The sequence below is a fragment of the Rousettus aegyptiacus genome, unplaced genomic scaffold (assembly GCF_014176215.1).
Source record: "Rousettus aegyptiacus isolate mRouAeg1 unplaced genomic scaffold, mRouAeg1.p scaffold_m13_p_1, whole genome shotgun sequence".
Taxonomy (NCBI): domain Eukaryota; kingdom Metazoa; phylum Chordata; class Mammalia; order Chiroptera; family Pteropodidae; genus Rousettus; species Rousettus aegyptiacus.
The window spans coordinates 47,906,683-47,934,305 of NW_023416284.1; the positions used below are offsets into that span (position 1 = coordinate 47,906,683).

General features: G+C 33.7%; 1 protein-coding gene across 1 annotated transcript in view; it reads right to left on the reverse strand.

Moving 5' to 3' along the window:
- ANKRD13C (ankyrin repeat domain 13C) overlaps positions 1 to 27,623 on the reverse strand; it is a 70,162-nt gene that overhangs the window by 35,965 nt on the left and 6,574 nt on the right. Inside the window, exon 2 of the mRNA XM_016148935.2 lies at positions 6,136 to 6,177. Within this exon, the coding sequence (XP_016004421.2) occupies positions 6,136 to 6,177 (42 nt within the window). The remainder of the gene's footprint in view (positions 1 to 6,135; positions 6,178 to 27,623) is intronic.

Below are 27,623 nucleotides of genomic sequence, written 5' to 3' on the forward strand. Positions count from 1 at the left end.
GACAAACAAAACAGAAACAGAGTCACGAATATAGAGAACAAACTGGTGATTGCCAGATATGAGGTGGGTTGAGGGAATGGTTGAAAAAGGTAAAGAGATTTAAAAATACAAATTGCCAGTTATAAAAATAGCCACAGAGATATAAAGTACAGCATAGGGAATATAGTCAATAATATTGTAATAACTATGTACAGTGAGTGACAGGTGGGTACTAGACTTATTGGGATGAGTACTTCGTAAAGTATATAAATGTCTAACCATTATGTTGTACACTTAAAACTAATATAATTTTATACCAACTGTAATTGGACAATAAATTTTAAAAAAATTAGAAAGCTGAAATAAAAAATGAAAACAAATAAGAGAGGGCAATGAGTTCTTTATAGAAGAAAGCCAGCTAGCTAATGTAGAAAAAGTGATAAAATTTGAAAAGCAGCATATTATAACCCCAATGAAATATTTGACTTAGGCAAAGGTCCTCAGTGAATGCTAAAGCCAGTAGGTAAAAATTTATGTGCTAGAAAATAGGATGGTCATATGATACCAAAATATCCTAAGATTATTTACTAATTATAAAGAGAAAAATGTTCTTTTATAGTGGAGATATCTGGACATCATTATCTTAAACAAGTGAACCAACTCAATGGCATGAATAGTGTGATACTGGACATTATGTATTTCCTAATGTGATGCAATACAAAGTTCATAACATTGCCTATGCAGTAGTCTTTCCAGAAATGTTTAAACTGAATCCAACCAAGCCTTATAACTAATTTTCAATTTACAGAAAAGACAGAGGACAAGGAACAAGTTAAATAACTTCATGAGAAAATAATCAGGCAAACCTGAGATAAGGGATATTCTATAAATTAACTGGGCAAGACTCTTCAAATAATAAAGTACAAAGGAAGGAAGAAAAAAAGTGGGCAAACTTTTCTAGATTAAAATAAAGAGACGTATAAACCAAATGCAACGAGTGAAACTCAACTGTGTCTTAGTTCAATATAAAACACCTATAAAAGACATTTTGAAACAACTGGAAAAATTTAAGTCCAAATTAGGTATCAGATATTATAACATTATGACTTTCCTTAGTTATGATTATAACTATATCATGGTCATGAAGGAGAATGCATGCTGAAGTATTTGGTGGTAAAGTGTTATTATGTCTACATCTAATTTGAAAATGGTACAGCAAAAATAATATATATAACACTAATATAAAGAGAAAGATAAAGCAAATATGATAAAATGTTAATTATTGAACCTAGGTGAAGAGTATTTTGATGTTCATTGTGATAATCTTTTAGTTTTTCTGCATTTTGAAGTTTTTCATAATAAAGTGTTGAAAGAAAAAGAAGAAATATTAAAAAAATCTTAAAGAATGAATTTTAGCCATCCCAAAAGACTTAAAGAAAATGTCCACATTGTATTTCTATATGATGTAATACAGAAGTGTATATGATCTCAACTTTTTAAAAGGAAATAACTAAAAATCTATCTATCTATATATATATATATTAGTGTGTGTTTAGATACATACACACATATTTGAATATAATAACAAGCACGGAGAAAAGTATAAAAGAATATTCGAGAGGTTAACATGTTTTGGGAGAAGGGGTTAATAACAATAGCTAAAAAGAATTTTTTAAAACAAATTAATAAATAAAATGGACCCTCCCCTCAAGAAACCTAACATGAGATTTTACGTAAATATATGTCTATGTGTGCCCATATAAAGAAGTTAGAGGAACATAAACATGAATAGATATCTGCAGACTTGTAAAAGTATTTCAAATAAACATTTGAGTGGAAAGAAAAATGTCAAAGTACTATATGTAGTGATTCAATTTCAGCAAAAACAAACTAAGCTCCTGTATTATAAGGAAGGTGTGCAAGAATACCCACTAGGCTATTAATGTTAATTACATCAAAAAGTAAGAGAGATGTTGCTTTCGTACATCTTTGTTCTGTGTTATTTCAATTCTTTCAAAATGCAAGTATTGATAACTTAAAAACACAAAGAAAAATTAATTTCAAAATATTAATAACATATATGGCAGTACTTAAAGTAATATTCCAATTTGTGTAAACTAAGGTATGGAATTAGTATGACATATATACACTAGACATGTCAACTATGATTTCTGATATATCACAGACGCTGCTGAACAGGTGCCCTTCACTCATCAGTCACAACTCAAATGATGTAGAAATGAGCAATTAAGGAAAAGTCAGATAATCATAGATATGCTAATAACCTAAGATATAGTCTCATATATTAAAAAAAAAAGAACTAGATCAATCAAATGCCTTCTCTCTGTAATTTTTATAGCAAATAAGAAGACAATGTAGTTACCAGACACTAAGTCTTAAAGAATGGATAAATGTGGGACAAAGAAATCAGAACTTGAGTTGTGTGGACAAAATAAAATTATGAGGAACAGAAATCACATATAAATAACCAAGAGCTATAAAGGTGATCAGACATAAAGAGAGTGGGTGGGATAAATAGGACAGTTGAAAACAAAATTGTACATCCAGAGAGAACCTTATGAGAAAATTAGCCTAGAGTTATTACAGGGAAGAAAATTCAAAATTACACATCAAAAAAAGACAGAATGAAGTGAAAGTTACAGCAACTGGTCTGAAGAACATTTTTCTGGTGTGTAACCAAAAGGATAAGAGTTACAGATTAGTTTTCTATTTCATCTCCTAGAGACTCCTGAAATCTTCCTTAAGTACAATGTTCTTTTCCATTTTAACTCCAATCCATAGTTAAAAAACTTCTCTGCCAACATGACCAACATGGTCAGGGGACCCATAAATTCAGAAAAATAAGACTTTGATGGTGGAAAAATAATGTTATTCAGTAGTTTAAGATGAGTGAGAAAAGAGAAATAAATAAAAGTGTGAAAATCCTAGGGTGGTCCTCTCGTTAACTGGGAATTTTTACTATGTTTACAAGTAAGTATACAAACAGAAAGTGCCTCCCAACAATTACAAAAGGTATACTGTATCTATAAAGGAGAAGATAAAATAGAATAGAGCAGCACAGATTGAACAAAAAATGGTATAATGAATTAAATATAATGTAGATGTTTTATCTTCTACACATTAAATATAATGTAGATGTTTTATCTTCTACACATTAAATATAATGTAGATGTTTTATCTTCTACACATTTCAATCTCTCTTATACAACCAAGTATCAAAAATATTAAGACCATAAAAAAGGCAAAAAAAACCCATAGACGAATGGAAAAATATAAGTGGAAAAATGTAAATGAGTCAGTATATTAATAGCTGTACCTATTCTATATGAAAAGGACTCAAACAGTAGATACTGACATCATTCGCAGATTATTAATTATCTAACAGTGTTTCCCAAAATATGTTCCAAAGAACTCTAGTGTCTCAAGATACTTGAAAAAAACAGCAAATACGCAATAACTATAGGGAACAATGATTCCTATCCAACACTTACCCCAACTCAGAAGGTAACAATGCCTGTTAGCATATCAAAATTGTAAGATCCAGACTATAACCATGCTACCCTGAACAAGCCCAACCCCTCTGATTACGGAAGCTAAGCAGGATCCGGCCTGGTTAGTACTTGGATAGGAGACCACCTAGAAAGACCAGGTGCTGTAGGCATAAAACGTAAGGGATTGTAAACTGACAAGGTCCTTGCAATCTGTGAGGTCAACCAAGGGTTGCCTCACCTAAAAAATAAAATTAAATAAATAAATAAATAGATAAGTAAATATTCTAAGGTCCACGCTAAAAAAAAATGCTTAATACTTATTAACCCACTGTTTTCCAAATGGAAATGACCTGGAAACACTAATTTCCTCCGGTTACCAAGATCCCATGAAAATAGTATTTTGTGACATTCATTTTGGTTAGGCTAATATAAACCTATGATGAAATATGGCAATACCTCCCCACCTATATTCGAACACTTAGAGTTGGGATGGTAGGTAGATATGCTTCATTTTACATTCAAATCCTGGTAAATCCATAGTTGTTATTTAAGTACTAAATTTTAAGTAATAATCAGACTTGGCATCAAATGAACTATGTCTGCCATGAAAACAGGAGGAAGGCATAATGTTAGCTAACTTCGATATGAGCTATATCTTTTCTGAATGGTTCTCAGTTAAAAGAGAGCAAGGTAATTCAACATAATAGTTAGGAATCCAGGCTCGAGAGCCAGATACTCCATGTTTAAGTCAAAACTCTGCTACTTTACTTTGGGAAAGGTGCTCAGCTCTCCAAGCTAAGTTTTGTTATTATTGGGATAATAATAGTATCTTCTTCATAAGGGCATTGTAAGTGTTAAATGAGTAAATATGTATATAACACTAAAAAAAGCATCTAGCATTTATAAAAGATGAGTACATTTCAGCTACTTTTTAAAGTCTTGATTCAGTATTCTTTGGGGGAAAAAAAAGCATAAGTTTTTATTGTCAAAATTAGCAAACTATAATCTGATATATTTTCACCAAAGTAGTTACCTTAAAGATGACTATTGTGGCCTGACATGACCATTTTCCTGCTAAACTAAGCATTCTTCCTCTGCATTCCTGATTCCCTCTCCTAACCCCAACCCTTACCTCAAGCCAGCATAGATAAAGCTAATTTCACAGAAGTAAATATGTATCCCAAAACAATTCACGAGCTCGCCAGTCATACATCACTGTGGCTTGGCTTGAGATGAACTAGACCAATCAAACTTCTTGCTTAGAAATTGAGGGAACCTAAGAAACTAAGTTAGTTGGCAGTGAATGCTGAAACCAGAACATTATGAAGGTTTAGGATTCTAGAACAGTTATTTTGGGTAACCTTAAATTTCAGTAAACAGAGAAAAATAAATCAAGAAAAGGAAGAATATTACATATAGAGAGAGAACAGCAGACACACTGTAAGAGGGAGACAGATGATGGATGGATGGAGAGAAGGAGAGAGGGAAGGAAAGAGGGAGGAAAAAGGGAAAAAGATTGATCCCTCAAATTGTTTTGGCTATGCTCTTCCTGAGACATAGCTAGTTCTCATATTTTGGGTTTCAATAATATGCAACCTCTTAATGAATCTCTCTTTATTAAGTTACTCAAGTTAGTCTGCTCCTTGCACAAAGGGGAAAAAGCCAGCATAACCTAATAAAGAAATAAAGATTTGAGTTACCAATTTATACAGTATTAAAATCAAAATTAGATTATCCTGCAGATCATATGCTTCACATAAGCATATGAACTTAAAAACCAAATTAGCAAAAGAATTGTTTTTTTCCAACAAAGCAAGTTCCAGTAATACCCCTGGGATCAGCATACATTCAGATCAAATGTTTATACCAACAACTACATTTCAATATATAACAATTAGATGTTTATGATATATCTAAAACATCAGAAAGAAAAACCTTAAAACTTAATTTGCCTGTTTCAAAAATTCAAGAATATATATTTTAAAAAGATTTTTAGCGAATATACCTAAAATTTAAAAACCTAGCTAGCACTTAAAAGGTTGCCAATCAGCTATCTAGAATACTCACTTTTCAGGATTACTGGGAATCCAGATAACTAAGATATTATTGCATCTAAGAATGGCCTTATAAGGTAGATCTTGTAAGTTGCCTATGAGGTTCTTTTTTTAGTATACGTGCTGCCAAAGCAAGCAGAGTTGTTGTTTTTTTTGTAACGAATAAAGTTTTAAGTTTTTACAATCATCTACCATACAAAAGGACAGAATTTAGATATACAAAATAGTCCATATTAAAGGATCTGATAAAACTCTTCGATAATTAAAATTATTACATTAATTAATAAACTTTAATATTTGGAAATGAGTCTCCTGCAATTACAAATACTTGCTTAATGAAATAACCAAGTAAGAAAAATCATATAATTTTAAAAGGCATAAAGGTTAGTACAGAATTTCTACTCTTTAAAAAAACTGCTATAGAAAATAAGAAAATATTTATTATCTTTAATGTACAGAATCCTAAGCTCAATTACCAAATAAGATAATCAAGTAAATTTTTAAAAACTTAAAAGACAAAATTCATCTTAAAATTTAAAAATGACTATACATGAGTGAAGTTAAACACAACCAAGAAAATATTTACTAACCTTTATTTCCTAACATCACAGCAAGATGTAAAGGAGTGTTTCCTAAAATTTAAAAAAAAAAAAAACTAAATTAGTGTAAAACATAGTAAAATGTATTTAAAAGTGGTTTTAGCTCCTTAATAAATGTCAGTGACAGATTTTAAGCAAAAATAATATGACTGCAAAATGATCCTGCTTACACAGCAAATTCGAAGTCAGAAGATGCCATAGTTTCTAAATGCAGTATGTTGAATTCCCCTCTCCTCTCTCACCTCACCCCAGCCCACTCCCCAAAAAGATAACCATTCTGCTTTTGGAACCTCTCCAGATGCCACAGATTCCTTCACTGCTAATTTCTCCATAATTCTTTATTCATTCAGCAAACAATTTAAATACCCACAATATATTCATCCTTGATTAATTTTGGTCGGTAAGACCCAACAACATCTTCAAGTCAGAAGTCCTCTGTTAAGAGTCTAATACAAAAATAAACCACTGTTATTATTATTTACTATAATAGAAGGGAGTATAGCATGATAATGGAACACAGGGTAGAGCACCTAATATTGTCTATGCAAAAAGAATTAAATTTTGACAACAGACCACATTGAAATGAATTGTGAAGAATGGGTTAGAAATCTGTAGACAGACAAAGCAACACTGACTAGTACTCCACATTAAAAAAAGAAAACTCAAATTACATTCAAATGCAAGAACAATTTACGTTTGGGAAATACACAAAAAAGTTTATGAGTAGTGGGAGTAAAGAACCTGTAGAAGAAAAATAATGAAATCAGAAAGGCTAGATAAAAACAAATTAATGAGGACCTGTAGGCTATGCTATAGAGTTTGACTATATACTGTAGTTGATGTTATTGAATGACTAATTTAATTTCAATATGATATCCCAAGTCACACTTATAGCTTAAAAAACTCTTGATTATAGAAAAATGCAAACTTATAGTAATATTTGAAAATAAAGTTACTGATCAAAATTTATGTATATGAATTCTCAGATATTATTAGCATTTTTACAGAATTCAACTATATACAAGATAAAACAAGATTTGAGAAAATCTAAGAAATTCATATATGACCTACCCCAATCTAGACAAAACCTGCCAAAATGATTAAAATACACACACCTTTTACTCAATAAAGTCAGAAGAGAATGGGAATTGTTGGCAAAGACAGAAAGATAGTATTTTATGTAAAATTTGGACACAAATGAATTCACTAAATTTAAATTGTATCTGTAAGTAATTTTACCAAAAAAAAAAAAACAAAAAAAAAAAAAACTGGATTACAGTAAATCTCTTGGCTTTAACTATTAGGAACAAAAAAGATAGACTTTGCAACATAATTCACATTATGGTTTTCAGAAATAAAAATCTTAAGTACAAATTTCCATTAGTGACTAGGCAATAAACTCTCATTTTCATACCTCAGGACTTAACCTAGTTGAGATATGGAAACTATTATAATATGAATTATAAATAATCATACACAAGTATGTCCCAGAAAAGACACAGTTACCAAAAGTTACTGGTATGAACTATTTTCCAAAAAGACAAACTTTAGTCTCCCCTCAAATTTCAAACCCTTCAGAGTAAGTTGTCTTCTCAAAATGCTATATCATGTTAGAAAATTTTACCTAGGTAAGAATAAAAATGATAAGGCCAATGAAAAAGTACTTTAGTTTTAGAACAGCATTGTTGATGTCTAATTCAATATGAAATATGCAATACAGGAAAGCATTTTTTTAAAAAAGTATTTTCACTACAGATATTTTTATATGTGAAGTTAGTAAAACTGAACTGTCTCTTCTCATGTTGAAATGATATACCTATCTCATAAAGATACTAAAAAAAACAACAAAACTATGTCAGTGAATTTTCTATTACCTACCACCTGCCCCCGCCCCAAAAAACAAACAAAAACCTTTAACGTTAGGGCCCTCAATTGACTTTTCTATATAAGGAGCTGTCTGTCAGTAAGGCACAATTTTTCTACTAACATCATGTCCAGTTTAATCACTAAATGAAAATGTTGAAGACCAATTTTAAACACAGTCATCTACCGATATCAGATTAGGAATCATCTGTGGATCACTTAATAAACTATTCCATGCCTTCAAAGTCTTCAGCACAATACCAGCTAAAAGAAATCATATGTAAGACCCTGAATAGCCAAAGCAATCTTGACAAAGAAGTAAAAAGCTGAAGGAATCACGCTCACACATTTCAAACTTTATTACAAAGCTACAGTTATCAAAACAAGATGATACTGGCATAAAAAGACACAAAGATCAATGAAACAGAATGGAGAGCCCAGAAATAAATTCATGCATATGTAGTCAATTAATTTATGATAAAGTAGCCAAGAATATACACACAATGGGGGAAGGACAGTCTTCAATAAATGGTGGTGAGAAAATGGAGAGCCACATGTAAAATAATGAAACTGGACCACAATCCTAAATCATATACAAAATCTAACTCTAAATGGATTAATGACTTTAAATGTGATACTAAGAAAACAATGGCAGTAGGCTCCTTGACATCAGTCTTGGCAGTGATTTTTTAATTTGAAACCAAAACCAAAGGTGACAAATGCACAAATAAACAAGTGATACATCAAACTAAAAAACTTTTGCACAGCAAAGGAAATAATCAGCAAAATGAAAATGCAACCTATGGAATGGGGAAAAATATTTGCAAATTATATATCTAATAAAGAGTTAATATCCAAAATATATAAAGAACCCATACAACCCAACAACAAAAAAACAATCTGATTAAAAAATGGTCAGAGGATGTGAATAGCCATGTTTCCACAGAAGATATATGGATGGGCAACAAGTACATGAAAAGATGCTCAATGTCACTAATCACCAGGGAAATACAAATCAAAACCATGAAATATCACTTTACAACTGTTAAAATGGTTATTATCAAAAAGTCAAAATATAACAAATGGTGGCGAGAATGTGGAGAAAAGGGGACCCTTGCACACTGCTGGTGAAAACGTAAATTGGTGCAGCAACTATGGAAAATACAGTATGGAAGTTCCTCAAACAGTTAAAAATAGAACTACCATATGATCCAGGAATTCCACTTCTAGGTACTTATACAAAGAAAACAATAACACCGACTCGAAAACACATATCCCCCTGTTCAATACAGCATTATTTACAATAGTCAATATATGGAAACAATGTCAGTGTCCATCAACAGATGTACAGATTATGTAGTATCCACTGTAATATATTATAATGGAATATTATATACAATGGAATGTTATTTAGCCATAAAAAAATGAAATCTTGCCATTTAAGACAAAGTGTATGGACCTTGACGGCATTATGTTAAGGAAAATAAGACAAAAACCATATGACCTCGCTTACATGGGGAATGTAAAAAAAAAAAAAAAAAAAAAGCTTATAGATACAGAGAACAGATTGGTGGTTGCCAAAGATGGGGGATGATGGATGGGCAAAATGAGTAAAGGAGTCAAAAGTTACAAATTTCCAATTATAAAGTAAATAAGCAATGGGATATAATGTACAGCATGGCAACTATAGTTACTAACATTGTACTGCATATTTGAAAGTTACTAGGAGAGCAGATCTTAAAAGTTCTCATCACGAGAAAAAAAATTTTTAACTATGTGAAGTGATGGATGTTAACTACATTTATTGATTTACTGTGGTGATCATTTTTCAATATATAGAAATATTGAATCATTATGTTATAGATCCAAAACTAATATAATGTTCTATGTCAATTATACCTCAATTAAAAAAAAAGAATACATTGCAAAGAAAAACAATTTTTTCTCTCTCAAAACGTTAACTTCTAGGTGCATCTGTAGAAGGTGCACAATTTCTGTTTTACTAAAAACAAAATTATTATTCTAAACAATATTTATTTTGTTCATGATTAACTCAAAAGAGAGAGACAGGGAGACAGAGACAAAAAGACAGAGAGACAGAGACTCAGAGAGAGAGAGAAAAGTCCACACGTATAAGTATCAATCTCCAATCTGATTGGCATAGAATAAGATCAGCTTCCTCCTTTCCTAAATATCAAAGTAAATTTCATAAGTTTGCATTCACCATCTATGATTATCAGGACCAAAAAGTAGTCTTAAAAGTAAACAAACTCATTGACAAATTAGTGCCAAAATCAAAAGATCAGCACCAACTATGCCAATACTAATTCCTATTGCCTCTTCTCCATTAAGCTTTCATCATCTTATCTGAATATCTACTGCAACAAACTTCTAATAGTCTCCTTGGCTTCAGTCTTGTCCCAATTCAATCTCTTCTCTATACTGGAATAATTTTAAAACAAAAACTTGACCATATTATACTTCCACTCAAAAGACTGGAAGCACTCCATATTTACTTTTTAATATGGAATAAAGGGTACTTGATGTTATGTCCTTACCTTTCTTCTATTTTCTTCCTCACCCTATATCTAATCTGAACTGCATACAATACTCTCCAATAAGCCAGGTTTGCATGCTTTTACACACTTTGTTATCTTTCCTAAATGTTCCTTCACTATCTCCCTGGCATATTACTATTCACGTTTTAGGACTTAACTCAAACATTACCTCTTCAGTGAAGCCTTCTCTGGTCTGTCCTAGGCAATCAGATGTCCTTCTGCTCTCCTCCAAATCCTTCTATACCTACTTATTTATGGCAACATGAACTCAACTTTCAATTTTACATGTAAACATCTGTCTCCTTCATTATATGTTAACGTCAGGATCACTAGATACAGATTTTGTTCATTTATATATTCCAAAAGCTTCACATATTCTTCTGACACTCAAAACAGTCAATAGGCATTTGTGAATAAAGGCAAGAGAAAAAATTCTGGTGAAACCAACCTGAATAATATCAATATTTACAGAAAACAAATAACTAAAATCCAACAGGCATTATCTTAGGTAAGGCTTGCAAAGGCAAATGTTTCCATAATTAGGTGATATAATAAGAAAGGTTTGGGTACTATTTTTCCTAAATGCTAAGAATACACTTGTAAAACTGTCTAGCCCTGGAGTTTCCTTTGAATGAACTTTTTTTTATTTATGGTGACACTGGTTAAAAAAATCTAGTAAGTTTCAGGTGTACAATTTAACAGTATACACACACATATTACATATATATATATAATATATATTGCATTGTGTTTTCCACCCATAGTTATTTCTTTGTCACCACATATTTAACCCCTTTTACCTCATCTACCTCCCCACTCCCACCCTTTGGTAAGCACTAGTCTATTCTTCATGTCCATGAGTCTCTGTTTACTTGTCCTCTTTGTTAGTTGCTTTGGGGTTTACATCCCACATGTAAGTGACATCATGTGGTTTTCAGCTTTTTCTGTCTGGCTTATTTACTTCAGCATGATTATCTCAAGTTCCATCCATGTTGTTGCAAATGGCAGTACTTCATCTCCTCTTATGGTTGAATAATATTCCATTGCATATATGTACCACAGCTTCTTTTAGCAAATCGCCTATTGTAGGACACTTCAGTTGTTTCCATGTCCTGGCCACTGTGAATAATGCTGTATGAACATTAGTGTGCAAATATCTTTTCAGATATGAGTTTTCAAGTCTTTGGGGTAAATGCTCAGTAAGGGGATTACTGGATCATAGTAGATCAATTCTTAGTTTTTTGAGGACCCTCCATACTGTTTTCCTTAGTAGCTGTACCAATTCGCAGTCGTACCAGCAGTGTATGAGGGTCCCTTTTTCCCAACAACCACTCCAGCATTTGTTATTACTTGTCCTGTTGATAATAGCCATTCTAACAGGTATGAGGTGGTATCTCATTGTGGTTTCATTTGCATTTCCCCAATAGCTAGTGATATTGAGCATCTTTTCATATATTTGTTGGCCATTTGTATGTCTCCTTGGGAGAAGTGTCTGTTCAGGTACTCTGCCCATTTTTGATTGGATCATATGTTTTTCTGTTGTTGCTGACTCATATGAGTTCTTTGTATATTTTAGATATTAGGCCCTTATCAGAGGCGCTGCTTGCAAATGTATTTTCCCATTCAGATGGCTGTCTCTTTATCTTGTTGATGGTTCCTTTTGCTGTGCAGAAGCAGCTTTTTAATTTGATGTAGTCCCATTCATTTATTTTTGCTTTTACTTCCCTTGTCTTTGAGGTCAAATTAATGAAAACCCCTTTAAGTCCAAGGTCCATGAATTTAGTTCCTATTTTCTTCTATGCAGTTTATTGTTCCAGGTCTTATACTCAGGTCCTTAATCCATTTTGAGTTAATTTTGGTGTGTGGTGATAGACAACAGTCTAGTTTCATTCTTTTGCAGGTGCCTTTCCAGTTTTCCAGCACCATTTATTAAAGAGGCTTTCCTTTCTCCAGTGTATGTTTTTGGCTTTTTTGTTGAAAATTATTTGCCCTTATAAATGTGGGTTTACTTCTGGACTCTCGATTCTGTTCCACTGGTCCATGTGTCTGTTTTGCTGTCAATACCATGCTGTTTTGATTACTGACACTTTGTAGTATAATTTGAAGTTGGGCAGAGTGATGCCTCCAGCCTTATTCTTTGTTTCTCAGGATGGCTTTAGCACTCCGGGGTCTTTTGTGCTTCCATACAAATCTGATAATTTTTTTGTTCTATTTCTTTCAAAGATGTCGATGAGATTTTGATGGGGATTGCATCAAATCTGTATAATGCTTTAGGTAATGAGGTCATTTTAACTATGTTGATTCTTCCAATCCAAGAACATGGAATATCATTCCATTTCTTTGTATCTTCTTCAATTTCTTTTAATAGGGTCTTATAGTTTTCATTACATAGGTCTTTCATGTTTTGTTAAATGTATTCCTAAGAATTTTATCCTTTTTGTTGCAATTGCAAAAGGAATTATTTTTTCCACTTCTGTTTCTGACACTTCATTGTTAGATTATAGGAATGCTATGGATTTTTCAGTGTTGATTTTGTAACCAGAAACTTTACTGTACTTGCTGTTTCTAGTAGTGTTCTGTGGAGTCTCTAGAATTTTCTACATAGAGAATCATGTCATCTGCAAATAGTGAGTTTGACTTCGTTTCCTATTTGGATGCCTTTTATATCTTTCTCTTATCTGACTGCACTTGCTAGCACTTCCAACGTTATATTGAATAACAGTGGCAATAGTGGACAGCTTTGTCTTACTCCTGATTTTAGAGGGAAGCTTTTTAGCTTTTCATCATTAAGTATAATGTTGGCTGAGGATTTGTCATTGATGGCCTTTATTATGTTAAGGTACTTTCCTTCTTTACCGATTTTGCAAAGTGTTTTGATCATAAATAGATGCTGTTTCTTGTTGAAGGCTTTTTCTGCATCTATTGATATGATCATATGATTCTTACTTTTTAATTTGTTTACTTGATTTATCACATTAATCGATTTGCATGTGTTGAACCACTCCTGTACCCTTGGGATGAAGCCCATCTGATCGTGGTGTATAACCTTTTTAACATGTTGCTCTATTTGGTTCGCTAGTATCTTATTTAGGATTTCTGTATCTGTGTTCATGAGAGATATTGATCTATGGGGTTTTGTGTGTGTGTGTTATCTTTACCAGGTTTCGGTATCAGGGTAATATTGGCCTCATAAAATGAGTTTGGAAGTATTGCCTCCTCTTCAATTTTTTAGAAGAGTTTAAGGAGAATTTTCTTTGAATGTTTGGTAGAATTCACTGGTGAAGCCATCTAGCCCTGGACTTTTACTTTTTGGTAGGTTTTGGATAATTGTTTCAATTTCCATATTGCTGACTGGTCTATTTAGATTTTCCAGTTCTTCTTGATTCACTCTAAGAAGGTTGTATTTTTCCAAGTACTGGTCCATTTCTTCTAGGTTATTATATTTGGTGTTAAATACTTTTTTATAGTATTCTTGTATGATCCTTTGTATTTCTGCAATATCAATCATTAATTACTCCTTTCATCCCTAATTTTGTTTACTGTGTTCTTTCTTTTTTCTTTAGTCAGCCCAGCCGGGGGTTTGTCAATTTTATTAACCTTCTCAAAGAAGTAGCTCTGCTGCATTTATTTTTTCTATTTTTTTGTTGTTGTTGTTCTTTTCAATTTCATTTATTTCTGCTCTAATTTTGATTTCTTTCCTTCTGCTGACTTTAGGCTTCACTTGTTCTTCCTTTTCTAGTTTTTTAAGATGAAGCGTTAGGTTGTTTATTTGGGCTCGTTCTTGTTTTTGGAGATAGGCCTGTAATGATATGAATTTTCCTCTTATGACCAGTTTTAACGTGTCCCAAAAGTTTTGATATAATATCATTATCACTCGTTTCTATGTATCTCTTGATTGCTTTTTATTTCTTCTATGACCCAGTTATTCTTCAGTAGCATGTTGTTTAATCTCCATGTATTCGTGGTTCTTCCTGCTTTCTTTTTGCAGTTGATCTCTAGTTTCAAAGCATTATGGTCAGAGAATAGGTTGGTATGATTCAACCCTCTTATATTTGCTGAGCCTATCTCTGTGTCCCAGGATGTGGTGAAGTCTTGAGAATGTTCCATGTGCACTGGAGAAGAATGTATAAGCAGCTGTTTGCGGATGAAAGCTCTGTAAATGTCAATTATGTCCAGCTGCTCTAATGTATCATTTAATGTTATCTCCTTATTGATTTTCTGTTTGGATGATCTGTCCATATCCAACAGTGGGATATTTAGGTCCCCTGCTATGATGGTGTTTTGGTCTGTTTCTCCTTTTAGTTGTTAGTAACTGCTTTACATATTTTGGGGCTCCCCGATTGGGAACATAGATATTAATAATTGTTATGTCTTCTTGGTGCATGATTCCTTTTATCATTATGAAGTGTCTTTCTGTATCTTTACCTTTTTTATTTTAAAGTCTAGTTCATCTGATATTAGTATCGCTACTCCAGCTTTTATCTGAATGCCATTTGCTTGAAATATCATTTCCCCCTCTTTCACTTGAGTCTATAGTTGTCTTTGGAGCTGAGATGTGTCTCCTGGAGGCAGCATATGGTTGGGGTTTGTTTTTTTGATCCATTCTGCAACTCTGTGCTTTTTTTTTTTTTTTTGGTGAGTTCAGTCCATTTATACTTAGGCTGATTATTGAAACATGAGGTCTTCTTAGAGCCATTTTATCTTTTGCTTTCTACTAGCTCAGTGTTTCCATTGCTTCCTTGTCTTTTTGTTTCTGTTTTCTTTATTTTGGTTGGCTTTTAAGGCTTTTCCCTCTGGTTCTTCCTGTTTTGTGTTACATACTTCAGTTCTGAATCTTTGGTGTGTGGTTACCATTACAAATATGAAAAGAACAGTTATATATATACAGTCGTGCATTTTCTTCTGTGCGTGCCTTATTTCCATTCCCCTTTGCGAATCTGGATCTTTAAATCCTCCCGTTTTTAGTCATTGTTGTCTCAATTAGTTCCTATGTATGCTGAACGTTCATTGCTATCTTATTATAACAATTCACATATTATTATGTAAGCTATAATGCCCTGTTCTTAGTAAGGGTTGCACTCCTCTGCTTCTATTTGGCTGATAGTCACTTTAATCCTAATTATGTATATATAGTCATTGTTTTAGGTGAGCTGACCCTTTTCAGTATTTCCTGTAGTGCAGGTCTTGTATTGGAGAATTCTCTCAATTTTTCTATGTCTGGAAAGGTCTTAACTTCTCTTTCATATCTAAAGGAGAGCTTAGCTGGATACATTATTCTAGGCTGGTAGTTCCTTTCACTTAATAGTTTAAGTATTCGATTCCATTCCTTTCTGACTTGTAAGGTTTGTGCTAAGTCTGATGATAATCTAATGGGTTTACCTTTATATGTTACCATTTTCTTCTCCCTGGCTGCCTTGAGAATTCTTTGTTGTTGATTTTTGATAACTTTAATACCATGTGTCTTGGTGAAGGCCTTTTTGGGTTGAGAAAATGGGGTGTTGTGTTGACTTCTTGAATTCCAAGCTCCAGCTGATTCCTTAGATTTGAGAAATTTTCGTCCACTATTTGTCCAAAAATGCCTTCTAGTCCCTGCTCCTTTTTCTCTCCTTTGATAATGCCTATTATTCTTGTTTCCTCTCCTGGTGCTATCAGCTACTTCTTGTATTTCTCTTTCATTATTTTTGATTCTTCGGTTTCTTTCTTCTTCCTTCTGATGCATTCATATTTATATTTCCATTTATATTTTTCCACTCGTCTATGTTTTGGGGGTTTTTTTTGCCTTTTTTATGGTCTTAATATTTTTGATATTTGGTTGTATAAGAGTAAAACTGAAATGTGTAGAAGATAAAACATCTTCGATATCACTGATCCTTTCCTCCATTTGGTGGACTCTATTTCTCAAGCTTGCTATTTCATTTTTCAACTCTTGCATTGTGTTCTTCATCTACAGAAGTTCTATTTGGTTCTTTTTGAGGATTTCAATCTCCTTGCTCTGCTCATCTAGTTGTTTTTTTAAATTTCTGAAATTACTGATATGATTTATCTATTTTTTCAGAATTCATCCTAAATTCTCTCATTTTAGACACATATTTCTATGTCTGTACACTTATGTTCTGGAGGAGATTTTCGTCTTTCTTTCTGAGATGCCTGGTCGCCTTGATTGTTCATGGCAATTAATGGACTATTTCTCCACCTGAGCATTAATGAAAGTGTATTATGCTGCTTTCCAATGCTTGTTTTTTGATTTATTGATGCCAGCCATTCTGACATTGTGGTTTTAATTTGCATTTCTCTGATGATCAGTCACATTGAATATCTTCTCATATGTCTATTGACCATCTGTTTAGAAAAAAGGTTATTCAGATCCTCTGCTCATTGTTTAATTAGACTGTTTGTTTTGTGTTGATTTGTATGAGTTCTTTATAATTTTTGGATACTAATACCCAGTCAGATGTATCATTGGCAAACACCTTCTCCAATTCAGTAGATTGTCTTTTTTATTGTTAATTTCCTTTGCTGTGCAAAAACTTTTTAGTTTGATGTAGTCCTATTTATTTTTTTATTTTCTTTCCCTTGCCTGATATATCATAAATAAATATTACTAAGAACAATGTCTGAGTGTTTACTGCTTGTTTTCTTCTAGGAGTTTTATTATTTCGGGCTTTACATTTAAGTCTTTAATGCATTTTGAGTTTATTCTTTGTATAGTGTATAAGAAGGTGGTCTATTTTTTTTTTTTGCGTCTATCTATCCAGTTTTTCCAGCACCACTTATTAAATAGACTATCTTTTCCTCATTGTATATTTGTGTGTCTTTTGTAATAGATTAAATGACCGTGTAGGCATAAATTTATTTCTTGGCACTCTATTCTATTCCATGGATGTCTGTTTTTATGCCACTACCATGCTGTTTCAGTTACTATTGCCTAGTAATACAGTTTGACATCAAGTAGCATGACACCTCCATCTTTGTTCTTCTTTCTCAAGATTGCTGTGGCTATTCAGGGTCTTTAATGGTTCCATATAAATTTTAGGGTTATTTGCTCTAGTTCTATGAAAAATGACTGGTATTTTAATAGGGATTACACTGAATCTATAGATTGCTTTAGGTAGTATGTACATTTTAATATTGTCTTCCTGTTCATGAGCAAGTATATGCTTTCATTTATTCGTATCTTCTTCAATTTCTTCAGTGCCTTATAACTTTCCAAGTACAGGTCTTTTACATCCTTGGTTAAATTTATTCCTAGGTATTTTATTGTTTTTGATGCAATGTAAATGGGACTGTTTTCTTAATTTCTCTGACAGTTCATTACTGGTGTATAAAAATACAACTAATTTCTGAATATTAATTTTGCATCCTGCTACTTTACTGAATTCATTTATCAGTTCTAAGTTTTTTGGTGAAATCTTTAGAGAGTATTCTATATATAGTACCATGTCATCTGCAAATAATGAGTTTTACTCCTTCCTTTCTAATCTGAATGCCTTTTTTTTTTTCTTGTCTGATTGCTGGGGCTAGGCCTTCCAATACTATGTTGAGTACACATGGTGTAAGCAGATACTCTTGCTTTGTTCCTGATCTTAAGTAAATGCTTTAATCTTTTCCCCATTGAGTATGTTAGCCATGGGTTTGTCATATATAGCCTCTATTATGTTGAAGTATGTTCCCTCTATTCCCAATATGCTGAGAGTTTTTATCACAAATGGATGCTAGATTTTCTTTTTCTACATCTAGTGATATATGACTGTTATATATTTGTTAATGTGGTGTATCACATTAATTGATTTGCAGGTATTAAATCAACCTTATGTCCCAAGTATAAAGCACATTTAATTGTGGTATAATCTTTTTAATATCTTGGTGAATGCTAATATTGTGTTGAGAATTTTTGCATCTACGTTTATCAGGGATATCAGCCTATAATTTTTTTTGTAATGTCTTTGGTTTTGGAATCAGAGTAATGGTGGTCTCATAAAATAAGCTTAGCAGCCTCCTCTCCTTTGAAGTTTTTGGAATAGTTTGAAAACTATTATTATTAGAATTAGATGTTAATTCTTTTTTGAATATCTAGTAAAATTCATCTGTGAAGCCATCAGATCCAGGACTTTTGCTTGTTGGAAGTTTTTTGATTCCTTATTCGACTTCATTAGTAGTAATCAGTCGTATTTTCTGTTTCTTCTTGACCCAGCCTTGGGAGACTGTATGTTTCTAGGAATGTATCCATTTCCACCAGGATGTCTAATTTATTGGCATATAATTGCTTGTAGTATTTTCTTATAATCCTTTGTATTTCTGTTGAGTCCATGGTTACTTCTCCTCTTTCATTTATGATTTTATTTGGGTCCTCTTTTTTACTTGATGAGTCTGACTTAAGGTTTATCAACTTTGTTTATCCTTTCAAAGAACCAGCTCTTGGTTTCAATGACATTTTGTATTGTTTTTCTGGACTCTATTTTGTTTATTTCTGCTCTAATCTTTATTCCTTCTTTCTACTCACATTGGGTTGTTTGCTCTTCTTTTTCTAGTTCTTTTAACTGTAAGGTTAGATTGAGATTTTTCTTGTTTCTTGAGATAAGCTTGTATTGTTATGAATTTCCCTCTTAGGACTACTTTCACTATGTCTCACAGATATGGGGTATTTGTGTTTTCATTTTCATTTGTCTCAAGGTATCTTTCAATTTCTTTCTTGATCTTTGTTAACCCATTGATTATTTAATAGCACGTTATGTAGCTTCCATGTGTTTGTGTATATTTCAGTTTTTTTATCTTACAACAGATTTCTAGTTTCTTACAATTGTGGTCAGGGAAGACGCTTGCTATGTTTCAATTTTCTCTTCTGAGAATTGTTTTGTGACCTATCATGTGCTCTATCTTGGAAAATGTTTCCTGTGCATGTCACAAAAATTCTGCTGTTCTGGGGTGAAACACTCTAAAAATATCTATTAAATCTATCTAGTCTACTGTATCATTTAAGGAGGTTGTTTCCCCCATTGATTTTGTCTAGAAGATCTGTCCATTGTTAACAATGTGGTGTTAAAGTCCCCTACTATAACTGTATTACTATCAATTTCTCCTTAATGTTGATCAATATTTACTTTATAGATTCAGGTGCTCCTAGGTTGGGTGCATAAATGTTTACTAGAGTTATAGTCTCTTTTTGGGTGGATTTCTTTGTCTCTTATACAGCCTCTGTTTAAAGTCTATTTTGTCTAAAATAGACTTTAAAGTCTATTGCTACCACAGATTTCTTTTCATTTCCATTTATATGAAATATCTTTATCCATCCCTTTCAGTTTGTCATTTGATCTGAAGTGGGTCTCTTGCAGACAGCATATGTATGAATTTTGTTTTCTTATCATCAGTTGTTCCAGAAGTTTCTTACTTTTTTTTTTTTTTTTTTTTTTTTGCTGTTCTAATTGGGTGTTTCCTGCTACCTTATCTTCCAAATTACTGATTTGATCCTCTGCTTCATCCAATCTACTATTGATTCCTGCTAGTTTTTCTATATTTCAGTTATTGTGTTCTTCATTTGACTGGTTCTTTTTTATGGCTTTGGTCCTTTTTTATGCATTTCTTCATTGAAGTTCCCACTGAACTTATCTGTTCTTCCTCTAAGTTCATTGAACATCACTATAACCAGTGTTTTGAACTCTGTATCTGGTAGGTTGCTTGCCTCCATTTCATTTAGTTCTTTATTTCTAGAGTTTTCTCCTATTCATTTGGGACATTTGCTTTCTCATTTTGGCTGTCTCTCTGTGTTTATTTCTATGTATCTGGTAGATCTGCTACATCTCCCAGTCTTAGCTGAGTGGCCTGATGTCGTAAGTGTCCTGTGTGGCCCAGTGGCATAGTCTCCTTGATCACCTGCACCAGATGATCAGGAATGACCCTTGTGTGATTGTGTTGTAGTTGAGCCTTAATTGTAAGCATGTCAGTGAGTGGGACTGAATCTCGGGCTGACTGGCTGTGAAAATTGGCCACATTCACAACATATGAGCTATTCTGTGGGGGCTGAACCCATGAAGTGCAGTTCACCACAGCAGGTTGGTGTGCCTGTTGAAACACTGTTTGGGTGTGACACTTATGGAGATAATCTGGTGGTGTTCTGTTGAGGTCTAATGCCAGCCTCCAAGTGTGTTTGTTCTGGAGCCCCTTGGGAGGGGCTCCCATGCAGGCCAAGGTCAGCTGCTGCCTGTGACCAGCCTAGGGCTACCTAGTAGGAGCTACAAAGCTATCTGTGTATGGCTGCTGCCTGAGCTGGACCTGAAGTTATGTGGGAGAGGCCACGTGGCAAACCAAGGCCAACAGACACCAGTACTGAGCCTGGGAAAGCTCAGCCAAAGGCCCAGAGCATCCCCACACCTGAGACTGCCTGACAGCTGCCTGTAAGGTACAGCAGCTGAATGAGCCTCTAGGGTACCAGAGCTGGATGAAGCAGGGTTTGAGGAAATCAGCAGGGTGAAGCAAGTGGTGTTCCCCAAGTTAGTGAAGATTCAGATTTGGTGCTAATACTGAGCCTGTGGCCACTTGCAGAAATCTCAGATCACATCAAAGCTAGCTGCTGGCTACATCAGGCCCACATACCACCAAGACTTCTTCAAGAAATACTGCAGCTTGGGTGGGGCTGGTTACCTGCTACCAAAAGTATCTCTGGAGGCACAGAAGCCAAGGTCTGTTGATTGCTGCTGAAGAAGCCTCCTGCCGAGAGCATAGGGTGGAGCTGGTTGCCCAGCTACAAAAATGCTTTAGGCAAGCACACTTTGGATGAGGCAGGGTCTCAGATAATCACCAGGGTGGAGTGAGCTGAGTTCACCGAGCCAATGCAGATTCAAATTTGGCCGTGTCGGGGGAGGGTTCAACACAGGCAAGATGGTGTCCACTTGTAGACTGCACAGGAGGAGGGCTCAACACAGGAATAATGGTAACTATCTCTACAGCCCTCACCCTGAAGCCACACAACTCAATCGTTTCTTGTATGTCTCTGGTGCTTCCCAAGCTGCTGTCCCTCTGCCAGAGACCAGGGGAGTGCCTGTGAGCAAGTGAGTCTGAGACAAGTGAGCAAGGCGACATCAGGGTTTCCAATAGGCTTGTTTCACCCAGACGGTCAGAATCCACACTGATTTATTTCCACAGCCAGATTTTGTAGGGATTCTCTTTCCAGCACTGAAATCCTGAGCTAGGGAGCCCCAGTGTGGGGCTGAGGCCCATCACTCCTCAGGAGAGATGTCCACAGCTGAGATATCCTGCCCGATGCTCAACCACCACATGTGGGTACTGGACCAGCCCACTTTGTGCGCCTGTTCCCTCTACCAGTCTTGACGTGGCCTCTTCTTTATATCCTTAGTTAAAGGAGTTCTATTCAATCTTCAGAAGGTTCTGCACGTTTACTGTTCTATAATTTAGTTGCAATTTTAATGCAGTCATGGGAGAAGGCAAGCATAGTTATTTGCCTGCTCTTCCATCCTTACTAGAATTCAAGTCTGGTCAATTTTTATAAGTGCTTTCTCTATCCTTGAAAAGAACATGTACTCTGTAGTTACTGGATGCAGCATTTGATATAAATCTACTAGATCGTTTTTGTGTTGTTCATATCTTTTTTTTGTTGCTGGCTTTTTGGAAGGAAGAATGTTAAAATATCTCATTGTAATTGGGAGTTTCTATGTCTTCTTGTAGTTCTAGTAATTTTTCCTTGACATTTTCAGGCTATGTTATTAAATACAAATCAAATCTTTTTATTTTCTTGGTTCATTGAACGATTTTTCATTATGAGGCATCTCTATCTCACATATTTTCTGCTTTTAAACCTACTGTGATGTTAATACAACTATAACAACTTTCCTGAATTAATACTTGCATGAAATATATAACTCAATTCTTTCATTTTCAACTTTTACACATCATTAAAATTTAGATGTGTTTCCAACTACATGTGGTGAGATGTTTTTTCATACAGTACAATAATATTTGTCTTTTGACTGGAATTTTAATCCAGTTTTATGTAGTATACTTACTGATATATTGGGGTTTAAATCTACCATCCTGCTTTGTATTTTCTATTTGTCCTGCTGGTTCTATATTCCTTTTTCTCATCTTTCTTACTTTCTTCTATTTTGATTATTTTCATTATTCCATTTTGTTTTTTATCTGTGGATGGAAGGTACATATGTTTTTTAATGTTTTTATTTACACAGGCCTTTTTACTAGACTTCCTATTTTACTTTAATAACCAGCACCCAGGTTAGTCTAGTTCTAGACTTAAATAAGCTTTCTTGCCCACTTGCTTCTTTGGTGTGAATATCTCAATCTAAAATAAGAGACTAGAAATACCTGGATATTTTTCTATTGTTATGAGTCCTAATGATAGCAATAAATGCAGGCAAAAGGAAGGAGTAGACTTGCTAGAGGGCAAAAGATTGTTCTTGCCATCTGTTTACTGTTTTAGAAACTTTATCATCCTCTAATTCAAGGATGTAACGTAAATTAAGCTTTACTGGAACATAGCCATGTTCCAATTGTTTATGAACTGTTTATGGCCACTTTTGTGCAAGAGATGGTATGGCCTATAAGCCTAAAATATTTACCATCTTTCCCTTTAATTAAATGTTTGTAGACCCTTGCTCTAATCCATAAAGGTTTCATGTCATATTGCATTATTCCCAGGATAAACATCTATTAGTCATCAGTGTAATTTCTATATATAATCACATTACTGTTATTAAAAATTTCTTTCATAATCTGGTATACTTGATTCTAGTGTCATTTTTATATTTTAATGTAAAGCCAGAAAAGGAGTTCATAGGTTCTGTTATTTCTCCAACATTTTACCCAGGAGTAAAATCCATTCATTTTCATTCAGTAAAAATTTACTGAGCATTACTATGTGGCAGACATAGTGCTAGACATTAGAGATTCAACTATTAACAAGCTAGAAGTAATTCCTGCCCTAATGGAGCTTATATTCATAAAAGAGAGTAAAATAAAAATAAAACAGAATAGATTATGACAGATATTAAGAAAAGTAACAAAAGACTAACATTGAAAATAATAAAGGGAGACGTACTTTTTGATACTTTAGTCAGGAAAATTTCTCTTAAAGGATAGTGTAAAATGAGATCTAAAAGCTAAGTAGGAACTAAGAAATAAAAGAATGAGAAGAAAAGCATTCCAGACCGAGACCAGAAATAGCCTGGCATATTCGAGGAACAGAAAAAAAAAAAAAAACAAACAACTATGACGAGAACAAAGGAATGAAGATTTTTACAAGATTATAACATAGAAGTAGGCATAGACCAAATCATGGTAAGAAATATAAACTTACTTTTAAGTGGAGAAGGCATTAAAGAATCTTGAGCAGAGACATAATATAAATTACATTTTAAGATCACTCATTACTATATAGAGAACGGAATAGAGGGAGACATAGGGAGACCAGTTATGAAGCTGGCACAGCATTCTAAGGAAAAGATAATAAAAATTGGTTGGTCTCAAAGTGGTGGCAACAGAGATAGAAAGTATACTGATTTAAAATAACTTCTTAATTGATATGCATGGATAAGAGAAGGGGGTGAGACAAAGAGTGATCCCAATGATGGAAACTCAAACAACTGAATAAAGACATGATTTACTAAAAGACTGTGTGGCCAGTTAGGAAGAGATGAGGTAGAAAATGATAACTCCATTTTGGACAAGCATATTTTGAAATATCTCTGAGATTTCCAAGTAGAGAGATTACAAAACCTGGAACTCCAAGAAGTATAGGTTGGAGATATAAATGACTTGGTAGGGGAGGGGGTGGGAGGGATTGATTTAAAATCAAACATATACATTTCTGAGTAACTATTTTTGTCCTCATAGTAGAAAAGGTAGTACTAGTTCTCTTTCTAAGAAAACAAGGAAATAACACTAGTTGCTGCCAAGGAAGGTAACTGGGTTAGTAAAGGCACACTTAGGTAATTACTGTTTTCTTAAACATGTCCCCCCACCAAACATATAGATAAAAGAGTAAAAGCATCAGTACCTACTGAAGTTGAAATTTTAACTTCCCATTACAAATCCAAGTTAACCACATTTCCAAAATATTCACAAACTGGAAATGACTTTGAGTTCAACAATCCAATTCCTCATTTTACAGGTAAGAACATAATTAGAAATACATACTACACTGAAGGACACCAAATTACATGCTGTGATTTCAGTATTTTAAATGCAAAATAATCAACAATATCATCTTCACGCAGCCAACACTACATTTACTTTACTGACCAAGCGTATCCTGAAACTAAGGGCTCAAATATCCTAGTCCCCTTCATTTACTATCCCCCTCAATTTTTTAAGTCCTCAATCTGCTGCTAAAGCTAATTTGTTACACAAAGAATACCAAACACTTTAAAATAACTTTCTATGTCAACTTTTCACAATAGTTTTAAAATCTGAAATTGGATGCTTTGGTTCTAACTTGATAAACAAAATTGAACTGTTAAGTCAAATGAGTAATAAACATTCTAGTAACACTGAGAACACTATAGTATTAAAGTATGTAAATTACCAACCAAATAGCTAGCATTTACGGGGCATCTATTATATGTGCCCAGCACTCTGCTATCTACTTTATATAACACCTTATTTAACTTGCTCAATAATCCTGTGAGACAAATCTTATTCCTATTTCACAGGTAAGAAAAATAAAGCTAGTAATAGTTATTTTCTAAAATTACACACCTAGAAATTGTGGGAGTCATGATTCTAAAATCTTTTTTTTTTTTTTTACTAAACCAAGTTTTCAAATATTTTGGTTTCACGAATCCTTCATACTCTTAAGAATTATTGAAGACCCCAAGAAGTGGTGCTAGTTTAAATTCTTTAATTAAAAATTAAAATAAATTCTTTTAATGTCTGGCTTAATAGAAGACAGCTGGATTTTTAAAACTGTTTCTGCATTCAATCAGGTGTAAAAGTTGTTTTGGTTTGAAATACATGAAGAAAATCCAGATTAGAAGATACGTAATTGAAAAAAAGAATATTTTAACAAGCTTTTCAAATGTTTGGGCACATTCCTTGATACTACACCAAAATTCAGTAAGTGGTCCTATCTTAAAAGTTAATTGCAATGTGAAATCTAAAATCACACCAATAAATTTTTTGTACTATGTTGCACTGAAATCCACTGGTTTGCATCTGAATAGATCCTTTACTGATACAGGATTTTGTAACATCATGCACTCATCATCTGAAAAATATCAGTTGACTAAGTTATGCAGATCTTCTAAACGTCAACATAGTTTATCGCACGAAATCAAAACAATCATATTTGGTAATATCACCAATCTGACCAGAACAGCCTTTAAATACTAGGAAGCTGTCAAGCTTAGAACGACAGAGACAACTTTTCCAAATTCTGATTTTCATTTCAAAGCTTCAATGTTTTTCACTGGGAACAAATAAAGGTCAATTGTTTTTCTTGAAGTCACAGGCTAACTTAATTCATTTTCTAAAAACCGTCTGGCAAATAGCCAAATTGACATAACCATAGTTTGTCTGTAAACTGTTATTTTATTTTTAGTAAAAAATGATGTTCCATGACAAAAGCTAGTTTAGTTTACAACTCTTAACAATTGCACAAATGTTTCCCCTATTTTCCCATCAGTATGTAGAGAAAATCATGCATAATCCACATTATATCATGAAGAGTATCAAAAGATAAGTACTCAAGATTAATACTTAATAAATTAATCATTTCTACAGCTTCATCCAAGACATTAAAATGGTTTTTTTTCTGCATGTGCATGACAGTGAACAACACAATGTCTACTAGCAGTTTGGTGCCTTGATTTATACAAGGTTCCAACAATTTTATTACCACTGCTTTTGTACCATCAGCAAAAATGTCAGTCCAGTGAGAAAGGCAAGCAATGATTTTGTAGTTTTTACTTGATGTGCCCCCTAACTAGGAAGCAAAGCAGGAAATTGCAAGAACTAAAACAAATATAGCTCTAGCTTCTACATCTTCGAGTCATATTCAAGCAAGCATAACAGAGAATTTTTCTATTTTCTGTCATAAATGGTTCTATACTATAGATTAAAACTCACACATGCACAATTATATCCAATTATATCCAATCCATCTTCAACTCCTAACCAGCCCTACCATCTCATTTCCAGTTACCCCACTTATTAAAATAGCATGCTAAATTGACCCTTGCCCACCTGTATCTGTTTCATACAGCAGCCAGAGTGAGCCTTTGAAAATCAGATTGTGTTACTCCTCTGCTCAAGACCCTTGAATCATTTTCTATCTGCTCAGAGTAAAAGCCAAAATCCTTAACAATATTCTCGAGACGTTCAACATGCTTATGCGCTCTACTACCTCTCAAATCTCCTATCTCCTACCACTGTCTCCTTGTTCCAACCACACTGGCTGCCTTATTGCTTGAACATTGTACCTTTGCATTTGCTATTCTCTGCATGAAACTCTGTTCAGCCAAATATCTGCTCCCTAATTTTCTTTAACTGCTTAACTTTCTTTTATCATTGATGTCTTCCCTAACCCTGACTTCAATGAAATTCCTTACCTTCGCTCCTCTCTATTCCCAGCACTCTCTATCCTCCTCAATTGCCTTTACTCTATATTTATCATTACCATTTTTATTGGTTTATTATTTATCTTCCCTCTTTAAAATATAAGCTCCATGCAAGCAGGAGTTTTGTCTGTTTTCTTCACTTCTGCAACCCTAGCACCTAAAACAATTTAGCACAAATTGGGAGCTCAGAATATACCTGTTATATAAAGGAAGAAACAGAGAAAAAAAAAATTCTTCAGAATAATGTCAAAATGTTTTTACTCTCTCCAAAAAACATTTCACCCCAGGACAATGCAGATCTCCACTTGATTATGAAAGCCAACCAAAGGCTATACATGCATTAGACAATATGTAAGACTGCACATATGATTTTACAGAATTCAGTACAGTGCTGAGTAAGAGAAATCATGCACCAACATGCCTGATAGATATCTACGACATGCACTGAACTGAATTACACCAGTAGCAGACCACAGAT